Below are 21068 nucleotides of genomic sequence, written 5' to 3'. Positions count from 1 at the left end.
GCTCAGAGTTTGAGGAAAGGATTTTTATAGCAACCCCTTAATACTGAGCTTTCAACATCAGTGTTCCACAAGACTAAGCAAGAATGCATTAGTTGCCCCATGAGCGCTACTTCCTATAATTAACGACTTAAAAAAAAAATTACTTCTTGGCTTACAGCACTCTGTCTTCTTTTGACAAGCAGGCAAGAGAAGCTGCATTCCCTTAATGGTTTATTGTTAAGATTGGCATTCTTCTCAGAGCTATTTGCTTGGCATCTTCCTCACTTCCTACTGCCATCTTGTGATATTAAAAGGTCCAAGGTAGATCTGAGTGTGTGTCTTTACTCTGGAAAATTTCTCTTCCCACAGAATGGGTCATGGAAGTTGACTTTTGATTCCAGCATGCAGATGTCACAGACAGTTTAGTGCCTGGTTTCTCAGTGATAGGAGCTGTTTAGAGTGGCTGAATTCTAAAAACAGCATCTCTTCTTACAAGACTTCAGGGCTCACACCCCAAGTCAGACAAGACATAAAATTTCCAAAGCCACAAAGCTATAGCAGCCATATCATCTTTTTTGATGAGGCTTGCATCTGGCTCTTCTCTGTCTTGAGTTCAATCTGCTTTATTCCTCATGGTCCTATTTCTGATTAGGGTTGGAATGAGCCCTGAGCAAGCCCTTAGTCTTACTAGACTGTATGAATAGATATCTATCCTCATTTTTTAGATTTTAAGAGAGAAATTTTACAACTTGCAGTATTCCCTAGTCTCATGCCAAAAAGTGGTTCTGATTATCTATCCTTAGACTGATTTATGAAGAATTTATTACCCTTCTTGTGATATATGTTTTCAATAACTAAGCCTTGAGAGGACAGGTATCTACATCTGAAATGGATGAATTCCTGCCTCCAACTCCAGCAGTTGCCTTCTCCTCTCTTCCCCTAGCCCCTGACTCCATTTGACTTACTTTTAAGGAGAGGAGTGGTGCTCAGAGAAGACCCTTTCACTCCCTCTTTCATTTCAAAGTTCTAACAGTCCTCTTCTTCAAAAGCAGTTTTGGTTTCCTCTGTCGAGGCTAACTAATTCTGCATCCATTTTTCTTTAGCAATCTACCTTCTCAGGCTTTTAACTATGATTTCATTGCCTTTCCAAGTGCTTAACCTGACTCATTTTTGAGAACCCTAGAGACTTGTGAAAGAACTGATTATAGTACTGAGAATATGATAGGAAAATACCACCTATGGAAAAATATGAGCAGACAATTCATAAAAGACAAAGTATGAATTATCAGTAATATTTTTTAAAGTTCACTATCATTTAATTGGTATATGTAATATACCAATTATAAAGCAGTGAGGCGCTGCAGCTTCTGCTGTCAGCTTGGTAAAGATGGAAATAGCCCAGTGCCTCAGGCTTGGTGAAGGGATCAGAAAATGGACACACTCTGGTCCTGCTCATGGGAACATTATTAGTACAGTTCTTGGGGTGGACAGCGTGGTCTTTGAGATTTTTACTTCCTTATTGATTTAGCAGTTCCTTTCTAATACTTTATCTCTATGCAGACATGAGTATGCTTAAATATTCATTGAACAATCAGTTTATATAGGAAAAGAATGAAAGAGTATTTGTTTAAAACTCAACAGTGGAGCTTCCCTGGTGATCCAGAGGTAAGAATCTCCCTTGCAAATGCAAGAGACACTGGTTTGATCCCTATTTAGGGAAGATCCCGCATGCTGCAGAGCAACGAAGCTTGTGAGCCCCAACTACTGAGCTTGTGCTCTGGAGCCTGGGAGCCACAACTGCCGAAGCCCACGTGCCCCAGAGCCTGTGCTCCACAACAGGAGAAGCTCCTGCAATGAGAAGCCTGCGCACTGCAACTAGAGTAGCCCCTGCTTGCTGCAACTAGAAATAAAAGCCTGTGCAGCAATGAAGACCCTGGGCAGCCAAAAATAAATATATCTTCCCAAAAAACACTTAACAGTGGCTATCTCTACAAGGGAAATTTAGGGTAGTTTTACTTTTATCCTGTAGCTTATCTATATTTCTGAAATTTTATATAGTAAACATATTATTTTTACACTAAGATTAAAAAAAAAAAATTGCAGTTTGTTCTTTTTTCAAATGAGAAGCAAGCTTAGATATTCCCCCCAACCTCATCCCCCTGTTCACCTGGCTGGGCATGTCTGGCTGAGTTTGCACGATGAGCAACTCTCTGCATTGCCCAAAACCTGCCACCTTGGGGCCACTCGTTTTAGCTCTAGCTCACGTCACGGAGGAGCCTCCAGGTGTCCTCCTGTGCCGTCAGTGCCAGTTCAGAGCTCCAATGTCAACATTCAGCTATTTGTCTTCTAAGCAACCAGTTCCTCCTTCCTGATTTTCCCCTCACATTGTATGATTAAACTTTTAGAGGTTGATAGCAGCCTTTAAATTTGTCTTCATTATATCAGTGGGAAGACTTAGATCCAGAGAGAGACAGTGATTTGCCCAAAGTGCCACACAGACTTTGTGCAGAACACAGGTCCCCTGGTTCTTTTTTTTTTTTTACCTTTAATGTTACTCTTTTTTAAAATCAATTTATTTGTTTTAATTAGAGGATGATTACTTTATTGTGATGGTTTTTGCTATACATTGACATGAATTGGCCACAGGCATACATGTGTCCTCTCCACCCTGAACCCCCCTCCCGCCTCCCTCACCTTTTTTTCCTCTCTACATGCTGCCTCCACCTCCCACTTCACCTTATTCAAGGAATTCTGCCTATTCTATTCTCATATCAAGGCATTTGAGTAAATTCTAGGATTCCACCCATTTTCACTACTGTAATCTCATACCTCATCTAGTCCTTTTACTTAAAAGAGACATTAATCCTCTTTTATGTGCTAAGTATTTCAATTTATAAACACACACACATTAATTTCTAATAAATATGCCCATTTAATCCTGACAACCTTTTAAAGTAGTTATTATTCTGTATTTACAGGTGAGAAAACTGATGCTTAGAAAAATTAGGTAACTAATGTAAACTCAGGCCCTTGGGCTCTTTCATATTGCTTATTTATTTGATAGGATTTTGCAGACCCCAGCTGAAAATGTACAGTATTGCAATCAGAGATTAAATAAATAATAATCTCCCCAAATCCAGAAATTTTCTCCCCTCTCCCTCCAACACACATGTAGAATCTGAAGCCGGATCTGAAAATACCAGAGTCAGCCTAGGAACTGATACAAAACTGGGATCATTTTCTTCTATTTATAATTGTCCACTGCTTTTCACATATACTGGAATAAGATGGGGTCATGGACTTCTGATTCTAACACAGAAGATGTTGAAAACTCTTGTAAAATGTTTCTTAGAAGGATTCAATCATTGCAAAATGCAATTTGTGAATTATTTCTTGGTTTCACTGGTCTGCCACTTTGTGTAACTGAGAAATAGAGTGTGAGCCTCTATGCATTTCAGGTATGAGCTGTCCCAGAATTTGGGTTTTGTTTTTGCTTCCAGGGAAGCCACTTCCCATTATTCAAGTAAAACTGTAGAAGTCTTTGTTCGTTAGGTGGCAAGTCACACGCTGGTGTGGGGCTTGGTCATAAGGTTTTGAACACTTCCCACACAGTTTCCTAGATTCACCACCCTCTCCTCTACTCTTTCCTCTGTCATAATACACAGCTTCAAAGTGTTTTTATAAAAATGTAAGGCGATAATTTGTAAAATGAAAGATATCAAAACCAGACCTTGATACACTTGGGAGGCGTCTAGGCTGTGGTTTAGAGGCTGTCAGCCTCCTGGAGCCTTTCTTTTAATTTCTCTTAAAATTTCTCGTCAGTTTCTCCATTTACAGTGACCAGAAATGACCGGTAACAGTTTAAAATGTATATTCTAGGAGTCTGTACACTTTTATTTATGGCTGTGCTGCATCTTCAGTGCTTTGTGCAGGCTTTTTCTCTCGTTGTGGCGAGTGGGGCCTCCCCTCCAGTTGAAGTGTGTGGGCTCCTCATAGCAGTGACTTCTGCTGTTGCAGAGCATGGGCTGTAGGCGTGTGGGCTTCAGTAGTTGCAGAACGAGGGCCCAGTAGTTGCAGAACACAGGCTTAGTTGCCCTGAAGCATGTGGGATCTTCGTTCCCTGATAGGGTTGAACCCATGTTCCCCACATTAGTAGGCAGATTCTTTTTTTTTTCCCATTTATTTTTATTAGTTGGAGGCGAATTACTTTACATCATTGCAGTGGTTTTTGTCATACATTGAAATGAATTAGCCATGGATTTACATGTATTCCCCATCCCGGTCCCCCCTCCCACCTCCCTCTCCACCCGATCCCTCTGGGTCTTCCCAGTGCACCAGGCCCGAGCACTTGTCTCATGCACCCAACCTGGGCTGGTGATCTGTTTCACCCTAGATAATATACATGTTTCGATGCTGTTCTCTTGAAACATCCCACCCTCGAGTAGGCAGATTCTTAACCATTGGACCACCAGGCCAATCCTGAGTTTGTACACTTTAAAGCAATTGAAGCCTTAGTTAAACCAGAAGGATGAATCTCTGTACGTAAAGATCTGGGTCCTAGTCCTAGCTAATTCTGTGACTTACTTGCTAGAAGATCTTAGGCAAATGGCTTCACGTTTCTGAAGCTGTTTCCTCATCTGCAAATGAGAAGGCTAATTGGATAAGACCTGAAGTTCCTTCCAGTGTTAACATATCTTTTATAACTTGACCATTGTGCATGAGACCATGTCTGTGAAAAGTCCTCCTCCTCTGGTTATGGAGCTAGGCAGACCCTTTATGCAGCATGGGAAGGAAAATTTGAAGTCAAGTCCAGTCTCTGCCACCTGTGACTTTGGACAGGTCACACATTCTCAAGGTCTCTGATGTCCATTCTCAGCTGCATGAATAGTCCCAAACCCAGGGGGTTTTGTGTATAATGAATGGGAATGTTTGGCTTTGGACTCTGCAAATGCATGTGACAACCTTTGTTATAATAGCACTGAGTAATGGACTGCCCACTCTCTCTGCAAGAGTGCTGGTAGTGAAAGAAGTTGTTTCTGCACAGGCTGTGGCCTGGACTCTCACTCCTTGTTTCCTGCCTAGTTTTAACTCTGACCCCAGCTTCTCCTTCCCTAGTTCCCATATTTGAATATTCTTAAGTAGCAGTGACCATACAGATTATCTGTGTGAACAGCCTGTTACTTTGAGGTTTGGTCAATAAAGAAGCCTCCTTAAACATGGCCATTTAACCCACCCCCACCCCATACTATCTCACCATAAACACACATATGCACGCATGTGCACACGTATTCTTTTACCCTCTCATGCTTTTTGCTAATGGCTAATAAAAAATTAGATTCTTGTTGAAGGACCTGCCTTTCTGCCATCAATCCTCTGTTCTCCTCCCCTTTCCGATGAAGCCAAAAGTCAGAGATGTGACGAGAGGGAACCGGGAACTGGGGATCAGAAATTAAGAATCTACCTTCTCTGCCTTCAGGGCTGTAAGAGAAGTGAAATCAGAGTGTTCTAGAAAGTTCCTACTGTGACAGCGTGGGGAAAGGCTTAGAGATGATGTTTGAGTGACTAATACGAAAAGGTTGGGGGGTACATGTCTGCATTTTACAGGTAAGGAGATCTGTTTCAGGAACAGCCCCAGAGTCACACCCACTCACTGGACTGGCCAAGACAAACAGGCCTCCGGTGAAAGACAAACAAGACATGTAGACTCTTTACCTTTTACCCGGCACTTCTTAAGATTGCAAAAGTCTGAGTGCTAGAAGTGAAAGAAGCAGATCATCACTTTTTTTTTAACATAAAAGATCCTTGTTAGGTGGGAATAATACCAAAGCCAGTGCTCAGAATAATGAGAAATTAGATTTTGGGGGAAAAACCATCTTACTTTTGCCGGTATGCAGAAAATTGCCCAAGATAGTTTTATTTTAATGGCAGTTTATTTCTGAGGTAGAAAAGAACATTGTTGACAGGTCTTTACTTAGTTAAGTTATAGAATTTGTGTGGTCTCAGTCTCTATAAGTTAAAAGGAAGTATGAGCTCTTAATTCCTTTCTTTCTATAAGAGTCTGTGATTCATTATTTTGTGTCAAGTTAATGCTCTACTTTTAAAAGGTAGGGAGTTGTTGAAAGAGTTGTCTATAAAGAGTTGTCTTGGAAGGAAACTTAGTGTGCATGTTATCACACATTAAGTTATCAGGTGTGACAAATCTGGTGGCTTCTAATGTCCTTTTGTTCTTTAGCCAAAAGACATCAAAAGTAATCCACCTGCAGGCTTAAGTGAATTTTATAAGATTTGACAGTTTAATAATGAGTACTGGGAGTGTCACAAGCTGTCAGTTGGCAGACAGTGAATGATTGTTGGAAGTTAAATCTAGGTGTGGTTTCATTGCTTCTCTTGGTGAGTTATAAACCATTTCTAAGTGCAAGTTCAAAAAAATGGGGAGAGATTCAAAACTAAGCTCAGAAAGAGATATGAACACACAACAACACATATGTGTATGTTTATGGCAGCTTTAGTAGTAGTGTTAGTCGCTCAGTTGTGTCCGACTGTTTACGACCCCACAGACTGTAGCCCCCCAGGCTCCTCTGTCCTTGGGATTCTCCAGGCAGGAATACTGGAGTGGATTGCCATTCCCTTCTCCAGTGGATCTTCCTGACCCAGGGATTGAATCCGAGTCTCCTGCTCTGAAGGCGGATTGTTTACTGTCTGAGCTACAGGGATTCCTGTGGCAGCTTTATTTTTAATAACTAAAGCTGGGAATAACCAAAAGTCCATCAGCTGATGAATGAATCAACAAAGTGAAGTGCATTCATACAGTAAAACTCAGCAGTAAAACAAAACTGCTGATGTGTACCACAACATGGAGGAATCTCAAGTGCATCATGCTAAATGAAGGACATCAGAAAAGACTGCACACTATGTAGGTAATGATAGAAAAAGCAAAGCTACAAGGACAGAACACAGATCAGTTGTTGCCAGGGCCTGGGGGTCAGGGAAAGGCATTGACCAGAGAAGGGCACACAGGTCCTTTTTGGGGTGAAGGAAACCTTCTGCTTCATTATTTCAGTGGTGCTTGTGTGTACATTTGTGAAAATTCATCAAACTGTACTTTTAAAATTGGTAACTTGTATTCTTGTTCAGTGTAAATTATACTGCAAATTTAAAAACAAACACATCTAAGGCAGCGTCTTGAATGCCTTACAAAGTGACTAGTTCATTTGGGGAAATAATCATTTTTAAACTTTAAGAGCCTTTTTTTAACAAGATACTAGCAATATTTGTTTTTATGCCGAACCTATATAAAATTTTGACCACTCAAATGTTTGCATAGGATATAGTAAATGATTGGCTTACTTGAATATCTCATTACATTTTTGCTTTCTCTTTACTTCTCTGCCCAACCTAGAAAAACTAATTGAGGGACTCAAATCTCCTGACACTTCTCTTCTGCTCCCTGACCTCTTGCCTATGACAGATCCTTTTGGTAGCACTTCTGATGCTGTAATTGGTAAAGTCATTCTCTCTGTGTCTTCTGTTGTGCATGATATGTGTGTCTGTTTCAAGAATGGCAACCCACTGGTTAACAGTTCCCTACTGAATAACCCTGCAGAGGAGTAGAAATGCTGAAAAGCCTCCTGGTGTTGAAGCATTGCCTTGTGCTGACCCAGAAGCCAGGGCTAGTTAATTTCCCTTGTTATCACTCCAAAGGAGTGTTTTCTCTGCCTCCCAGCAGCAGAAGGCAGTGCTGTTATTTATGCCTTTCTTGAAACACTGAGATTTCTAGAGTGAATTTCTTATGAATGAAGGGGAATGTGGGGAAATTGACATTTCATTACAAAAGCTTTGTGAAAGAAGTTGGTTTTGAGGTGGTCTTTACCTGTAGCAGATTCTTCTTTAGAAGGCCTCCATGTGTGCCAAGTGTCAATAACTGAGAAAACATTTGCCCCATGGTGAAGCACCAGGAGTAGAATCTTGATCTGGTGGCTTGATCTGCTTGCTTTTACATTTTCTTGTGCTCCAACCACAAGGCAGGCAAGACCCATAAAATATCTGGAGTCCCTGTACTATGGGGGCACAAAGTCCTAGAACTCAGAAATGCCATGACCCTTCAGATGGGCCTCCAGCTGAGGGGTGTCGCATGGTAAAGAGTACCTCCAGCTACATCATGGCATGGGATTCAAGATGGACCAGTTGCCTTTGCAAGACACAGAACGTGTTTGCCCCTAAGTTTATCCCTTAAGAAAAGCACAATTCCTGGAAGACATTAACATGCCTTCAGCTTATGTCTTCTGACATATAAGAGGTTTTCTTGGGTGGCTCCCGTTCTGCCTTAATTTATAAAAACTGAGAATCACCAAAACTAGCCACAATGATTAACCACAGTAGTGCCTGCTCGGTCAGGGAAGCCCAGACACTCAAATCAACAAAATGAAAGCATCTTAACGTGCTTTCCATCTCGCCCAAGATGGGCATTTTAGAGAGGTGCAGAAGAAAGCCTTCGCAGAATCGTCCCAAGAACCTTCTGATTCCCTTTTCCTCTCCTCTCTTAATGCTCTGTCACAAAAGAAAAAGCGGACGTTGCTGTTGAGAGTCTGATACCAGGACTGGAGCCCCCAGTGTCTCAGCGCCTCCCATCTCAGACGGAATCTGTGACCTCGAACCGCACAGGTCAGTCAGGAGTCTCTACAGCTGCAGGGACTAGTCAGTGCCAGCAGCGCTGAGTCAGCCGTTCCACCTGCAGCCAGTGGTCCTGGGCTTGTTTATTTCTCAGCCTGGTTAGTTCCTCCCACAAGGATGCTCTGCATCATTATAGCTCCAGCTTCTAGATGTTGAGGGATGTGTTTCCTTGGTAAAGCGTGGAGCACTTTTTGAGGCTGTGTTCTCTATAGAGTGATTCCTGAGCTTTCTTTGGTTTCAGTCTTAAGATTTTTTTCACTGGTGTAGGTTCCCTCTAGTTTCTTAATGAAAGATCTGTGGTGTAAGGATACCCCTAACTCCCCCAGGGTACTGAGCAGTCTTTCTCTCAACAGTATCTGTCATGTCCATGGGAACTCATGCTCTGTATGTTAACATTCTGTTCCCAGCCCAGAGCTTTGATCATATCTAGATGATTTGTTATTAAATTGTAGGCAAAATTGAAATCTTCCCTAGTTTTATCATTGCTTTTAACCCAATTTCAAAGTTCACCCTTAGTAGAATTCTTTAACTACAGTTCCTTAAAGAGAGATTTGATAACCTTCATAATTACCTTGATAAAAGTGTCCACTTTGCCAACTTGGAATAGAAACAATTAGAAGTCTGGGAAATATGAGAATAAACTCAACCAGGTTAAAAAAGAATTAAGATAGGAGACAACATAGTTCTTTTTCTCGTGCTTACTTGGCTGTTTTCTCCTAGAAAACTTTTGCAGAAAACAATTCATATGTTGAAATACTTGGAACTCTGAATTTTATCTTTCCTCTGTTCCTTAACTAAAAGCAAAATCATGTGCTCAGAGGAGCAATTCAGATTTAAAGAGTACTAATAAGAGACAAGATAATTCTCTTTTGAATGGGCATTGGGTTGAGTTCCAGAAAGTGCTGTCTAATCATGTCATATTCTGCTAATAATAAGCCAAGGACAACCCGCTTCTTGTCAGCTTGGATACCTCATCCTATAATAAATGTTTTCAGTGAACTTTTAGGGAAGATTTAAGTGAAACTCTAGCTGCAAAGTCCTTTTTCCCAAACAGCATTTGCTGAGAACTGAGTTGCCAAAGTTTTATTGGCATCCCAACCATTTACTTGCTTAACCAGTAACCTCCAAACAAAAAATTCTTCCATATATATTACTGTTAAGAGAAGTTTAGAAATACATGTTTCTGTAGACAAAAATCCAGAGTACTTAACATGTTTCTTTTGGTTTTCTTCCTCTCACCTTGGCTCATACGTATAATATAAATGCAATAACTAAAAAGCTAAGACCTAACCTGTGATATTGTTGTGTGTGCCATTTAATGCCGTCACTGACCTGGGATGCTGTTAATCTGGACTTAGATTCTCTCACCGGGGAAGATTCCCTGATTGATTGCTCTCTGCTTTCTAATCCCACTACTGACCTTCTGGAAGAGTTTGCCCCCATAGCCATCTCTGCTCCAGCCCATAAAGGTAAACACTTTCTTCTTCTTGAGCCCACATGTATCCTTAGAGGAGAAGAGAATTTCCCTTAACAAAAGTCTTTGCTAGTGAAGTTTTCTAACCCCCTCCTTGAGTGGAAAACTCGAGTTTGTACTCTTAGCACCTGTGTTAAAGTTCCTTTCACTAAGAATATTTAATCAGGCTGAGATGGCAGACTGTGTAAGTGTGGCTTTCTCACAGTCACCTCTAATGCAGATATCCCATGCTTTCTCGTAAAGACACAGCTGCTTGCCTTTGTAGTCAGCTCAGGGAGATGACTGACTGTCCACGAGCTGACTAATTAGATACTGGGTGGCCTTAGAACTTAAAACTGTTTCATTAAATCGGATTTCAGGTTTTTTGGTAGTGATGATTACAATAAAGAGAAAAGCACTGTTCCTCAAAAGTCAGTCCTCAAAGATTGAACTTAGAAAAGGTTTGAATTTTAGTTAACCTTGGAGTCATGATTAATTACTAGATTTCTGTTTCTAGTCTACTGTTTTTATTTCTTTGTGTGTTAATACTGATTTGAACTTCTGCTGGACAGAAAAATAGCTCGAATTGAGTTCTGTTCATTGAGTGGTTTGTGAGAGTGGCAGACAGGGAACATGGGCATTCAGTCAACTTCTTTCTGGGCTCAGACAGTGAACGTGGGTTTCTAGAAGGAGCAAATACATATAAAAGGAACAGCTGTTAGGTCCTTTCTGAAGGAAATGTAGGAAGGAAGCCTCGCTGATATGACTGAAAAATAGTTAGCCTTTAGTTTGCAATGGTAATAGCTGAGTTTTTGTTTTTATCCTTGAGAGCATTAAAATGACTGTGTTTTTATAGAACGTGTAGAGAGAAGTTTCCTCTTTAGCCAATTATGTCTGACAGGAGTGTGTCAGCTGTGATGCATAATTACAGAGAAGCATCACTTGCAAAATTGGTGCTCAGCTAGTACTTGCTTGTAGAATGGAGAAGAATTTCTAGCAAACTTCTGTGTTAAATCTCAGCGCATGCGATCTTGTGCCCCAGTATTCCTGGGACATCAGTTTGAAAGTCTGTTATCCCAATCACAGGGCAGTGAGTCCTGTCAGAAGTATTTTGTTTTGTCTGTATATGGCAGGCTGTGGTCTATAGGCTCGCAAAGAGTCTGACACAACCAAAGTGACTTAGCACTAGCACATACAGTGGATACCTCTTAAAGGGCAACTAATTATCTCCCTGCTATCTCTGGTTTTGAGTTTTTCTCAAGTTGTTAATCCAGCCTCTGTTAGCTCAATGAAGAAGATAAATGAAACTAACTCCCGTGCCTTTATGAATTACTGATGTTGAAGAGATCTCTCACAATAACTGTATTTAATGACCATATAGAGGCAGGGAGAACTCTTCCTGTAACCCTTCTCGTTTATAAAAGTCTTAACATGGCTAGCTCTAAAGCATTATTTTTCTATTTCCTCAAGTTTTCCAGCTTTACTGCTTTTATTTCAACTCAGGAAAATAAGCATTTTCATCTTTAAAAGCAGCAGTGATTGTGCAGTTGCCTCTAATGTATTCTCTCATTTGCTGATCTCTACCTCTGTTGTTTCTGCTTGTGTACTTGCATTCTGTATTAAGCTGCGGAAGATAGTAATCTCATCTCAGGTTTTGATGTCCCTGAGAGCTCGGACAAGGTGGCAGAAGATGAGTTTGACCCTATTCCTGTATTGATAACCAAAAACCCACAAGGTAAGAAAGAGAGGCTGGGGAAAAGAAAAGAGCTTGGTATCAGCTCTCTTCAAAATAGGAATGTGCCTAATGTAGAAAGGGGGGAAAGCATTAACACTTAATGAAAGAATTTGGGGGTAATAACAATCATTGTGGGCTGGACCAGTATAGATAGATGGAAGTACACATAAAGATACTAATATAGATATCTTAAAGCATGACAGTGATATTTATTTAGAGAGAAGGAAAGTATTTAATAGTTTGACTAAAAGCTGGTTTTTTACAAAGTATCAAGCTAAAAATAGTGATCTTCAGTAAATGGACACCTGAAGTTCTATATAAAAAAATGAACTGAACATTTTTTATCATAATTATAAGAATCTGTGATAAATACTCTTCCCAAAGAGATTAATAATGATGCTTTGACACCATTTTGCACCTTTTAGACATTTGTGGAGTATCCTTTTTCCCCTCTTTGTTCAGTTAAAATCATTTGAACATGCCATAAAGCACTGAATTGCCATAAGGCCATCTATGTATTCTTAAGGCATGTTTTTATTGCAGTAGCCTTAGTAACTACTTCCTCCCCAAATCAAAAATTACTGATTTTTACATTATCAGGGAAGTGAGTTGATATTATCTGGAAATTATGTACAGCCAGCAGTTCTCAGGCAAAATAGATACTCATTTGAAAATAGCATGCTCTTTGCAAGATCTCCTGCCTACAGTGTGGTATGCACACAGTGCCTAAACTTTTGGTGGGAGGTGGTGGATAACTAATTTATATGTTTAAAAATTAACATGTAAGTTTTCAAAATGTAAATTGTTGCTTTTCCAGGATTTTTTTGTTTTAGTTTGTTTTTTTTCTCCTTCGCTTATTCTGCACATCTAAACCTTAACCCTATGTGTTTTGTACTGAATTCCTATCTCTCCACTTCCAGGTGGGCACTCTAGAAACAGCAGTGGGAGCTCTGAGTCCAGTCTTCCCAACCTAGCCAGGTCTTTGCTGCTGGTGGATCAGCTCATAGACCTGTAGCCGTGACCCAGTAGCAGATGCAGTTCTGTAACCTTCATACCGTAATACACATTTTCATTACGGAGTTATAAGAAAATGATTTTTTTTTTTAAATCTGCAAATAAGGGGCCCTCTAGCCCTGATCTTCTATCCCTTGCCTTCTCCCATAGAAATGATAAGGAAAGAAAATCACTTTGGCCCTCCAGATACTCTTTGGCCAGTTCCTCTCTGTTAGTTTGCTGTGTTTCCTCATTACCCTTCTTCAGTAGCATTATCTTACATCAAGCGCTAGATGCCATGAGCTTCACCTCTGCCGGAATCGACTCCACAAGCTTAACTGTAACTGAAACTAGTGAACTGACACCTTTGTCTCATTCTTGCTAGGAATGGCCTCCCAAATCGATCCTCCCAACCCCATCTCCTCTGGCCAGATGCTGATGAATGTGTTTCTCTGTTTTTGCTTTTCTATCCTGCTGCATTATCCTGAGGACATGGCTTCTTCAGTTGGTCTTGACTCTAGGCAATAACCTAGAGATGGGTGTGTGGTTTAAGAGAGGGTAAAACTGACTGATGGTTTATGTCCGGAAAGAGAAATTGAGCCCAACTCTAGTCAACCAGCTCTGACCTTGTTTGATCATAGACTTAGCCAAGGGATTTTACACCCCATGCAACCTGCCCAGCATCCTTCCAGCATTCTGGCTTCCACTGAACCGTGATTTCTCAGATCTGGAGACGTGACCGCAAGTACTTGAGATCCTTGGATAAAATGTGTATATTATATAAATTCCAAGTATTGCCATTCCTTTTAGTGTTTAACTATCTCAAGCCGGGATCTCAGAATTAGACCAAAACAAGACAATATGGTAATATGATACCTTTTATTAGAAGACTTTTCACTGGGGGGTGGATGAGGGAAGGGAAGGAATTGTAGCAGAAACAGATGTATTTTTCTTGTGATTTTTATTTTGAATCAAATATTGTAAATTGTGTATAAATGAAGACACTGAATAGTTCTGTTTCCACTTGGCATTTCAAGTCCGATATCAGGTGTCTGTACAGGGTTTTGATCTCTTTCCCTTGTATAACTAACTACATGGCAACCCTACAGTGTAACATACGGAATCATTTTGAATAGACTTGTGTGTTGCTATAAGCTTTCAGCAGGTCCTCTGTCTTTGTAGAATAAGCATGTTGTTTATTTTCAGATAATCAGAAATAAGTATGCAGACACACTAGGCACAATTTGACTCTGGCTACTTACCTTTCTTTCTCTCTGATGTTTGAACTGAAGGATACAGCCAGTGAAATATGTTCAGTTGGTTTTCCTTGGCTTCTTAGATTAAAAAACAAAACAAAGCAGTTTCTCACTAACCTTAGAATATTGTTCATAAAATAAATAAAGGTCCCTGCACTGACGTGACAACATGCCTCATGATCACCCTCTGTACATGTCCTTCCTCACTAAAGTATATTTTTTTCCTTACATGCAAAACAGTTTTATAAAATCACCCTTTGAAAAGAAGTGGGCACAGAGAACCGCATTTGGTTCTCTTCCTAGAGTGCCATTTCCACAGTCAAAAGGGAACCTCTTAGCTGATCAGATTTGTATGAATAAAATTCCAGGTCCAGTTGCTTGTTTCCCTGTCTCGTACCTTTGTTCCTGTTTCCTCATGTTTGCACTTTAAGAGGGAAAAAAAGCTGAACAGCAACAATAGCCTGCAACATACTGTACCTTAGAGGTCAAGCTTTGACCCCAGAGGTCAAGCTTCAAAAGCCTTTGAAAGGCAGCAGAGGAAAAGTCAGAACTTTTCAGTTTTCCTTCTGACTTTAAGTACTTCCATGCCAGCTGAAACTAGATGCATGACGTACAGGCCTCTGTTAGGATAATGAATCATTCCCAGAATTGAGGGAGGTACAACCTTCCTACTGAGAGTTAAAAAAGATATGCTTGAAAAGCTCTCCTTGATTGGACAGTGAAAATGGGACTTGTCCCTTTTATGGACAGGATTATTACTGAAGATCAAAGTGGTGTTCTTTTTCCCAGACATAGAATATGTAAACTAATGAAGGAGATAGTTTATTTTTAAATAAGAATAATGTTTTATGCCTATGTTTTCCAACCTGATTTTTTCCCATACATACATGTTAGCAATACAGTGAAATATCTAGCTTCCCAATGTAATTGAAGCCACGAAGAGTACAGTTTCGAAGTTAGGTGTCTCTCAATTGTCCTTTTCATGTATTACCCATAATTACATTGAGATGTATTATCTAGTCATCTGGCTCAATAAAGCTTAATAGAGAATGTTAATGAAAGTGAACAGAGTAGAAACCAGAGACTGGGTGGAGGAAGGAAGCTTGAGGGGGGATAATGACATGACATTATCTTGAGTTTGTTCTTTAGGAGTAAGGCTTCAAAGGATAGAACTATTTTTCTGTTAAAGAAAACATGTGAGTGACTCAATAAATGGGGCCTCTTTTCGTTTATAGCACCATCCCTGAGTTAAAAGGGTTTTTTTGAGATGAGCATAGTGTGCTAATAATTGATAGAACTTTGGAACTGTAGACTGAGCTCCAAGAGGGACCTTAGAGATTATTCTAGTTCATCCACTTCATTTCATAGATGTGGGTGGTGGGAGAAGAGATCCGGGCAGGAGAGGCCGCCTGGGAGCTCCTCCTGGCCTTTGCTGGTCCCTGGCCCAGTGGCCTTCAGCAGGAGCTTCACTTCTTAGAGCTGCTGCTCCTTACTACAGTGATGACTTTGGACCAGATGGTTTTAAGATTGTAGAATTCTAGGGTTCTCAGTGTTTATTATGATGCTTTAGGAGGACTGTGAAGGATTTAGATAATCCTGATGTCCTTCAGTTATCTTCCGTAGCTCTTACTATTACTATAGTAGTATTTATATTTTAGAAAATTATAATAGGCTTTCGCTAACCCGGGTTGCTCTCTTGGTTATCTGAAGAGACCCCTAAGTCATCACAGAATGTTGGACATAGATTTTCCTTTTTTTAATACTACACACATGCATCTACCTATTCCAACAGCATCAGATTTCAATTATTGTAAACTGTGTAATTAAGGATCTGCTATTTTAAAATGGACAAATACTGTAGGCATGTGTTTCTGGTTTGCTTTTATTCCAACTGTGCAAAATAGTAACTGAACCAGAAAACATCACAAATTGGGGTTTGTTTTTTTTTCCCCTTTATAGCATTCAGATAACTAGATCACCAAATTCAAGTCCTAGTGAAAACACAGGCCTCAGAGGAGATAAGGTTTAAATGGACACTTGTGAATATGATTATAGTTAGTGATTTCTTTAGCAGACATATCAAAATTGTGACATCTAATTGAGTGTTCCCTTCAAAGGCATCTAGTTTTACTTGGGAAAATAATACTTATTTTAATTATGCTACCACCATTTATGTTAAAAATATAAGAAAATCAGTTGTATTATTATCTAATTAGTATCACTTTCAGCATCTGAATGTATGCCCTTTCTGGTGATCTTTTTTCACCACTCTTGGTTCTAAGTAACATTTGATGTTTCCAAAAAGGCAAAACCACTCCCCTACACTGAAGAGTGGTTACAATGGAAGATAGTTTGAAGAATAATCCACTGAAAATTCCCAGAGAGGACCTTATAATGGACTGTGACAACAATCAGTCTTAATTTCTTTAATATTCTGAATAAAAGAACTTGTGTGATTTTGCCTGTCTTTAGTATGGCGTAGAAAATTGAAACTGTGGGTTTTATAATACCTCTGAAAGAGGTTGTCAGTTTGTTTAATGTCATTGGATACTGGACTTGCCTCTTCCCAAGTGAGAATTATGGAATTTGGATTGCTAATAATTATAGGGGAACAAACCCAGGAGAGAACTTGTTTTTCTCAAGATGAACTATTAGTTTTGTTTCTGATCTTTTTGGGGAGCTCCCCTGACAAATAAAAGATTCAAACCAACACAGCTTTCCCCCCAGGTCAGGAACAGTTCTACATTCAGCAGTGCCGGGGGAAGGAGGTGACTTTTGGGGTTGACCTCAGCCCAGCGGTATGGAAGCCTATGAAGTCAGCTAACAGGATACACACCCTATAGATACCTTGGGCCAAAACAAAGTCTCCCATGCTGATGTTTATCTGTAGTTCCAGGAGTCTTTAACTTTCTCAGTCTGTAAGATTCAGCATTCTGTAGCCATGCACTTAAAGCTTGGAGATAAAAATGACAGGATTGCCCCCAAAGTATTGAATTCAGCTAATCAGAGGCTGCCAGATAGAGAAATTGTTAGATGGATATTTAACATGGTACCTTTGCTGAAACACTCCAGATATTACAAAGCTATCTTTTATTCCTCTCAAGAGACTAGTTTACCAACACAAAGTTAGCCTTTTCCTTTTCCCCACTAGTAATGCTTCTGGAGCTGAATGTGCTTGGATTTCTTGAGTCAGAATGAATCCCAGATGGCCTCCATTTCAAGTAACTGTAACATGATACTAGTTTGTTCCTCTTGGGTTTCCTTTCATGATGATCAGGGAGAGAGGTTCTGGGTCAGAGCTGATCTATGCAGAATTACCAACTGGTGGTGTTGCTAGAATGGAAGGTGTCGCCTTGGTTCCCACTCTGATGTAGTGGCCCCAGTTCACTCTTTCCCTGGGAGTCTCCTCTGCCCTGTTGCACACCCCCCTCGTCAAGTGTATGTGTATTTACCATAGACTTTTTTCTTGTCCTCCCCAAGAAGACAAAACAAACAGAGGTACACGAAGCTATCTTATACAGTAAAAAATGTGAAATTAGAACATTGCTACGCAAGTATTGTATAAAAAAACAAGTCTGTAAACAAATTTCTTATGTAAACATACAGAAAAATAAAGACTTTTATCTGTTCAACGGGGAGCATGATGTTCAGAGCTATAAATAACCTACAATAACTGCTCTTTCCTGATCTGAAAACCCACTTTTACAAAAAGGATTTAAACACATTCTTGAGTGACGGTAAGCACCTGTGCACGAGTACTATGCAGACACATCTGAGAGATGTGCCGAGGACGTTGTAATGAGTCCTGGCTACCCTGGCTTCACCTGCGGTCATGGAGATGAAAACCCCTGTGAGCCTGCATTTGATATGACCAGACGTAGAGTTGTAAAAAGGAGCACATATTTGCAGCTACCATCCTTGAATTTAATCTTTGATGCACCCAGGCCAATTTAATTAAACATTTTGTGTTGGCAACAGCAGTTTTATGCCCAAGGAGAAATCTCTGTCATTTAATTGCTCCATTGGCTTGAGAGAAACAGCATCTCTAGCCAGTGTTGGCTCCCAGGCGTGGGTTTTAGTGCAACTCCACAGCATATGGTAGAACCAAATGCTTGATCTTATTATCTAAGCAAAAGGTCATGGAAATTGTGCTTTTGAAGTACATTCTCCTGATTCCCTGATTCAACTCTGAAAGAGTGTAGATTTCATTTGGTGCTGCATTTCTGAAGTTCTTGGGAAGGGATGTATTTTGCTATTTGCTAACTAACTGAATAAGAAGGTTTTCCAATACCCTCAAGTCTTCATTTCCAGTTTAGGGCAAGAAGTATGTCTCTGATGCTTCTTCTAATTGTTATTTCACTTTATAGTATGGGAGAAAGTGAAATTCTGGTCACCTATAGTATATGGCTCTCAGGAAGATCCAGCCTGAAATTGCGGTCTTCAGATTTCGATTTTTCTTTTTTAAGGGAACACTGGCCTTCACTGTGTCCATCAGATAAAATTCCCAGGGGTAACCTATTCTAAATCATTCAGCACTTTGAGTTGCTTGGGAAATTAAGAGGGAATTGGTGAGAGTCTTTGCAAAATCATCAGATACTTGGGGATATGCCTTTCCTTCAAAGCATATAAGCTCTTTACTGAAATTGATGTAGTTTGAAGCCTCAAAATAGACTAAAATGGAGTTATCCCTGGTGGAAGCATTGGAACCTTAACCTCTCATATAGTCCCTACATCAAAGCAAGAAAAAGAAGTGTATTTTGACTTCTTGCTTAATTTAATGTGCTAAACCAAAAAAGAGAGAGAGAGAGACATGACTTAATTTGAGAGAATTAGAACAAAATGCCCCACCTTAAACTTCATGGTAAGGAGGATCCTTATGCTTGATAAGGGAGACCCTGACCCTGTGAGGTCCTGGGGTTTAGCTCAGCCACCCCGCCCCATCACCCCACACCACAAGAACAACTGGCTACCTTTTTGAGTTTTATGGTCACAGGGCATCTGCTATGCATAGCCATTGGTTTGCAAAGGAAATGGGCCAAGACACTGAGGTTAAATTAGTGTAAATCTTTCATCGCTCATAGGCAGATGGCTTCCAACATGTTTTTCTCACAGTACAAGGCTATCTTCACATATAAGGACTGTTCACCCTGGAAGCACTTGCTTTCCCTTCCTACAATAACACATTCATATTAAGGAAAAAAAAATGAAACCCTCTAACCGCCAACAAGATTTAATGTCTGTCTTCTGTTTACAGTTATTTAGAATTCCTCCTTCTCTTGACTGCTTTGTTTCTTGTGCTGCCACCACCAAAATTCCCTGCGGGGATGTGGATGTCTGCGCACCCCATACCCACCGCGTGTCTCTGGTCTCCAGAATGCCAGGCTTGGAGAGTTGCAAAGGGCAGTTGCTCTCAGCCTTGGTCATACTGCACCTCCTCTAAAAAGAATGGAAAGGTTAACAGATCTAGCCTTTTCAGGAGAATCCTTTAAATGTACTTTTCCAATCCTGTAGAGCAGATTCATGCTCAGAGATCAAATAGATCTGGTCTTGTTTTGAAGAACTGGAGACTAGTTCTCCTGTCAGACTTAATGTTATAGTATTTTTGTGACTGTACATTTTTAAAAAGTTGTTGCAACCTTTAGGTATGATTTTCCTATTATTCACTATAAAGTCATAGAATATGCTCGAAGTTAGCAGATTTACAGTTGACTTGACCAAGAACTCGCTTTTTAACATAAATAGTTTATATAGGCTAGGAATGCCCTTCCAGCCTCTCCAACTCTGGACATGGGCACCCCTACTTGGTACCTTCCAGCTCTCAAAATGTCATCTAATTCTGCAGGCATCCAAGACGCCCCATGTTCTATAGCAAACTGCTTTTTGGAGGTTTGTGCTTACAGTTTGATGTGACTGCATTCCATTAAAGTTTCCCCAAAACTAGCTCCAGTCAAACTAGTGCTCATTTTCATTATTGGTCCATATGGTGGCCAGAGTTCATCATTGGCTTGACTAACTGTGTCAGTTCTTTCCTAAGATATATTGCTCTCCCACAGAACTGCATCAGCACTTAGGGTTGTTTTCGGAGATGAGACGCCATGCCTTAGTTTTGAGAACTAAAAACTTTGTCCGACTGATACTATGTTAGAAAGTGGTTCAAGGAGTTTGGAAGGGGTGGTTCCTAGCACTTTGCTTAACAGATCTTATTTTGGAAAACTTCCCTGCCCTGTTGCATTTTGAATTTCCTCCCAGATACCATCATCTGGGGATCACTGTGACAGATCTAATATCAGTATGCTTGCTTGAGAAGTCAGAGTTATGTCCCTCCACATATATTGCAAGGGAGAAGGTATTCCATTTATTTCCTGTTCCCTGACTAATATGTAGGTGCACATATCAAAGTTACAGTTATAGGAAACATTTATCCTCTTCAAAAACTATTCAGAAAGTCTTTTGGCACCAGTACAGAGTTTAACTTAAAGACTCCCTAAATTGGAATTTACCAAATACATTCACAGTTTAGAAAGAGAAGGGGTGGGGCGGGGGGGACATTTGTTTCCAAAAATAATACTTAAGGTCAGAACTGTTTAAAAAGAAGCACTAAAATAAATAAGTACTGCTAAAAAAATTACAGGATTCAGAGAAACATAGTATTTTTGTACAATATCTCCTAAAATGTTCAGATCGCTCTCTACATCTCTTTACAATGTAATGTTTCTGAGTAACTGGTTTCCCAATAAATTGATTTTGATGCTGCTTCTGCTGTGTTCTGTGTGCTTAATTCAAGCAGAAACTTTAGCAGGGGAAAATCGTTTGCAGATGTTTCTACTACCTAATGGTTTGCATAGAAGGGGAGAGGGTAATGTGGGGAGAGGATGATTGAATTACCTCTGTACAGAGGTTCTGAGTCATCTATAGAATCCAAATCATGGTACCTGTAACTTCTTCCCCTGGTGGGTTGGGAAACCCATGATAACATGATACC

At 40.1% G+C, this 21068-nt stretch overlaps 1 protein-coding gene across 11 annotated transcripts in view; it reads left to right on the top strand.

Moving 5' to 3' along the window:
* Window positions 1–21068, top strand: part of AAK1 (AP2 associated kinase 1) — a 173285-nt gene that overhangs the window by 141166 nt on the left and 11051 nt on the right. For 4 of the 11 annotated variants that reach the window (XM_070480547.1, XM_070480538.1, XM_070480530.1 and 1 more), the window contains 4 exons: window positions 7379–7480; window positions 8539–8640; window positions 10008–10118; window positions 11727–11837. The exons of 4 other annotated variants lie outside the window; for them this stretch is intronic. In XM_070480547.1, coding sequence (XP_070336648.1) covers window positions 7379–7480; window positions 8539–8640; window positions 10008–10118; window positions 11727–11837 — 426 coding nt within the window. Of the gene's footprint in view, window positions 1–7378; window positions 7481–8538; window positions 8641–10007; window positions 10119–11726; window positions 11838–12757; window positions 20840–21068 lie in introns of those variants that run through there. 3 more of the 11 variants (XM_070480591.1, XM_070480588.1, XM_070480553.1) reach the window with 2 other exon arrangements.

The sequence above is a fragment of the Odocoileus virginianus genome, chromosome 2 (assembly GCF_023699985.2).
Source record: "Odocoileus virginianus isolate 20LAN1187 ecotype Illinois chromosome 2, Ovbor_1.2, whole genome shotgun sequence".
Taxonomy (NCBI): Eukaryota; Metazoa; Chordata; class Mammalia; order Artiodactyla; family Cervidae; genus Odocoileus; species Odocoileus virginianus.
Note: the sequence above shows the minus strand (reverse complement) of the source record. Positions and strands in the feature narration are given on the sequence as shown.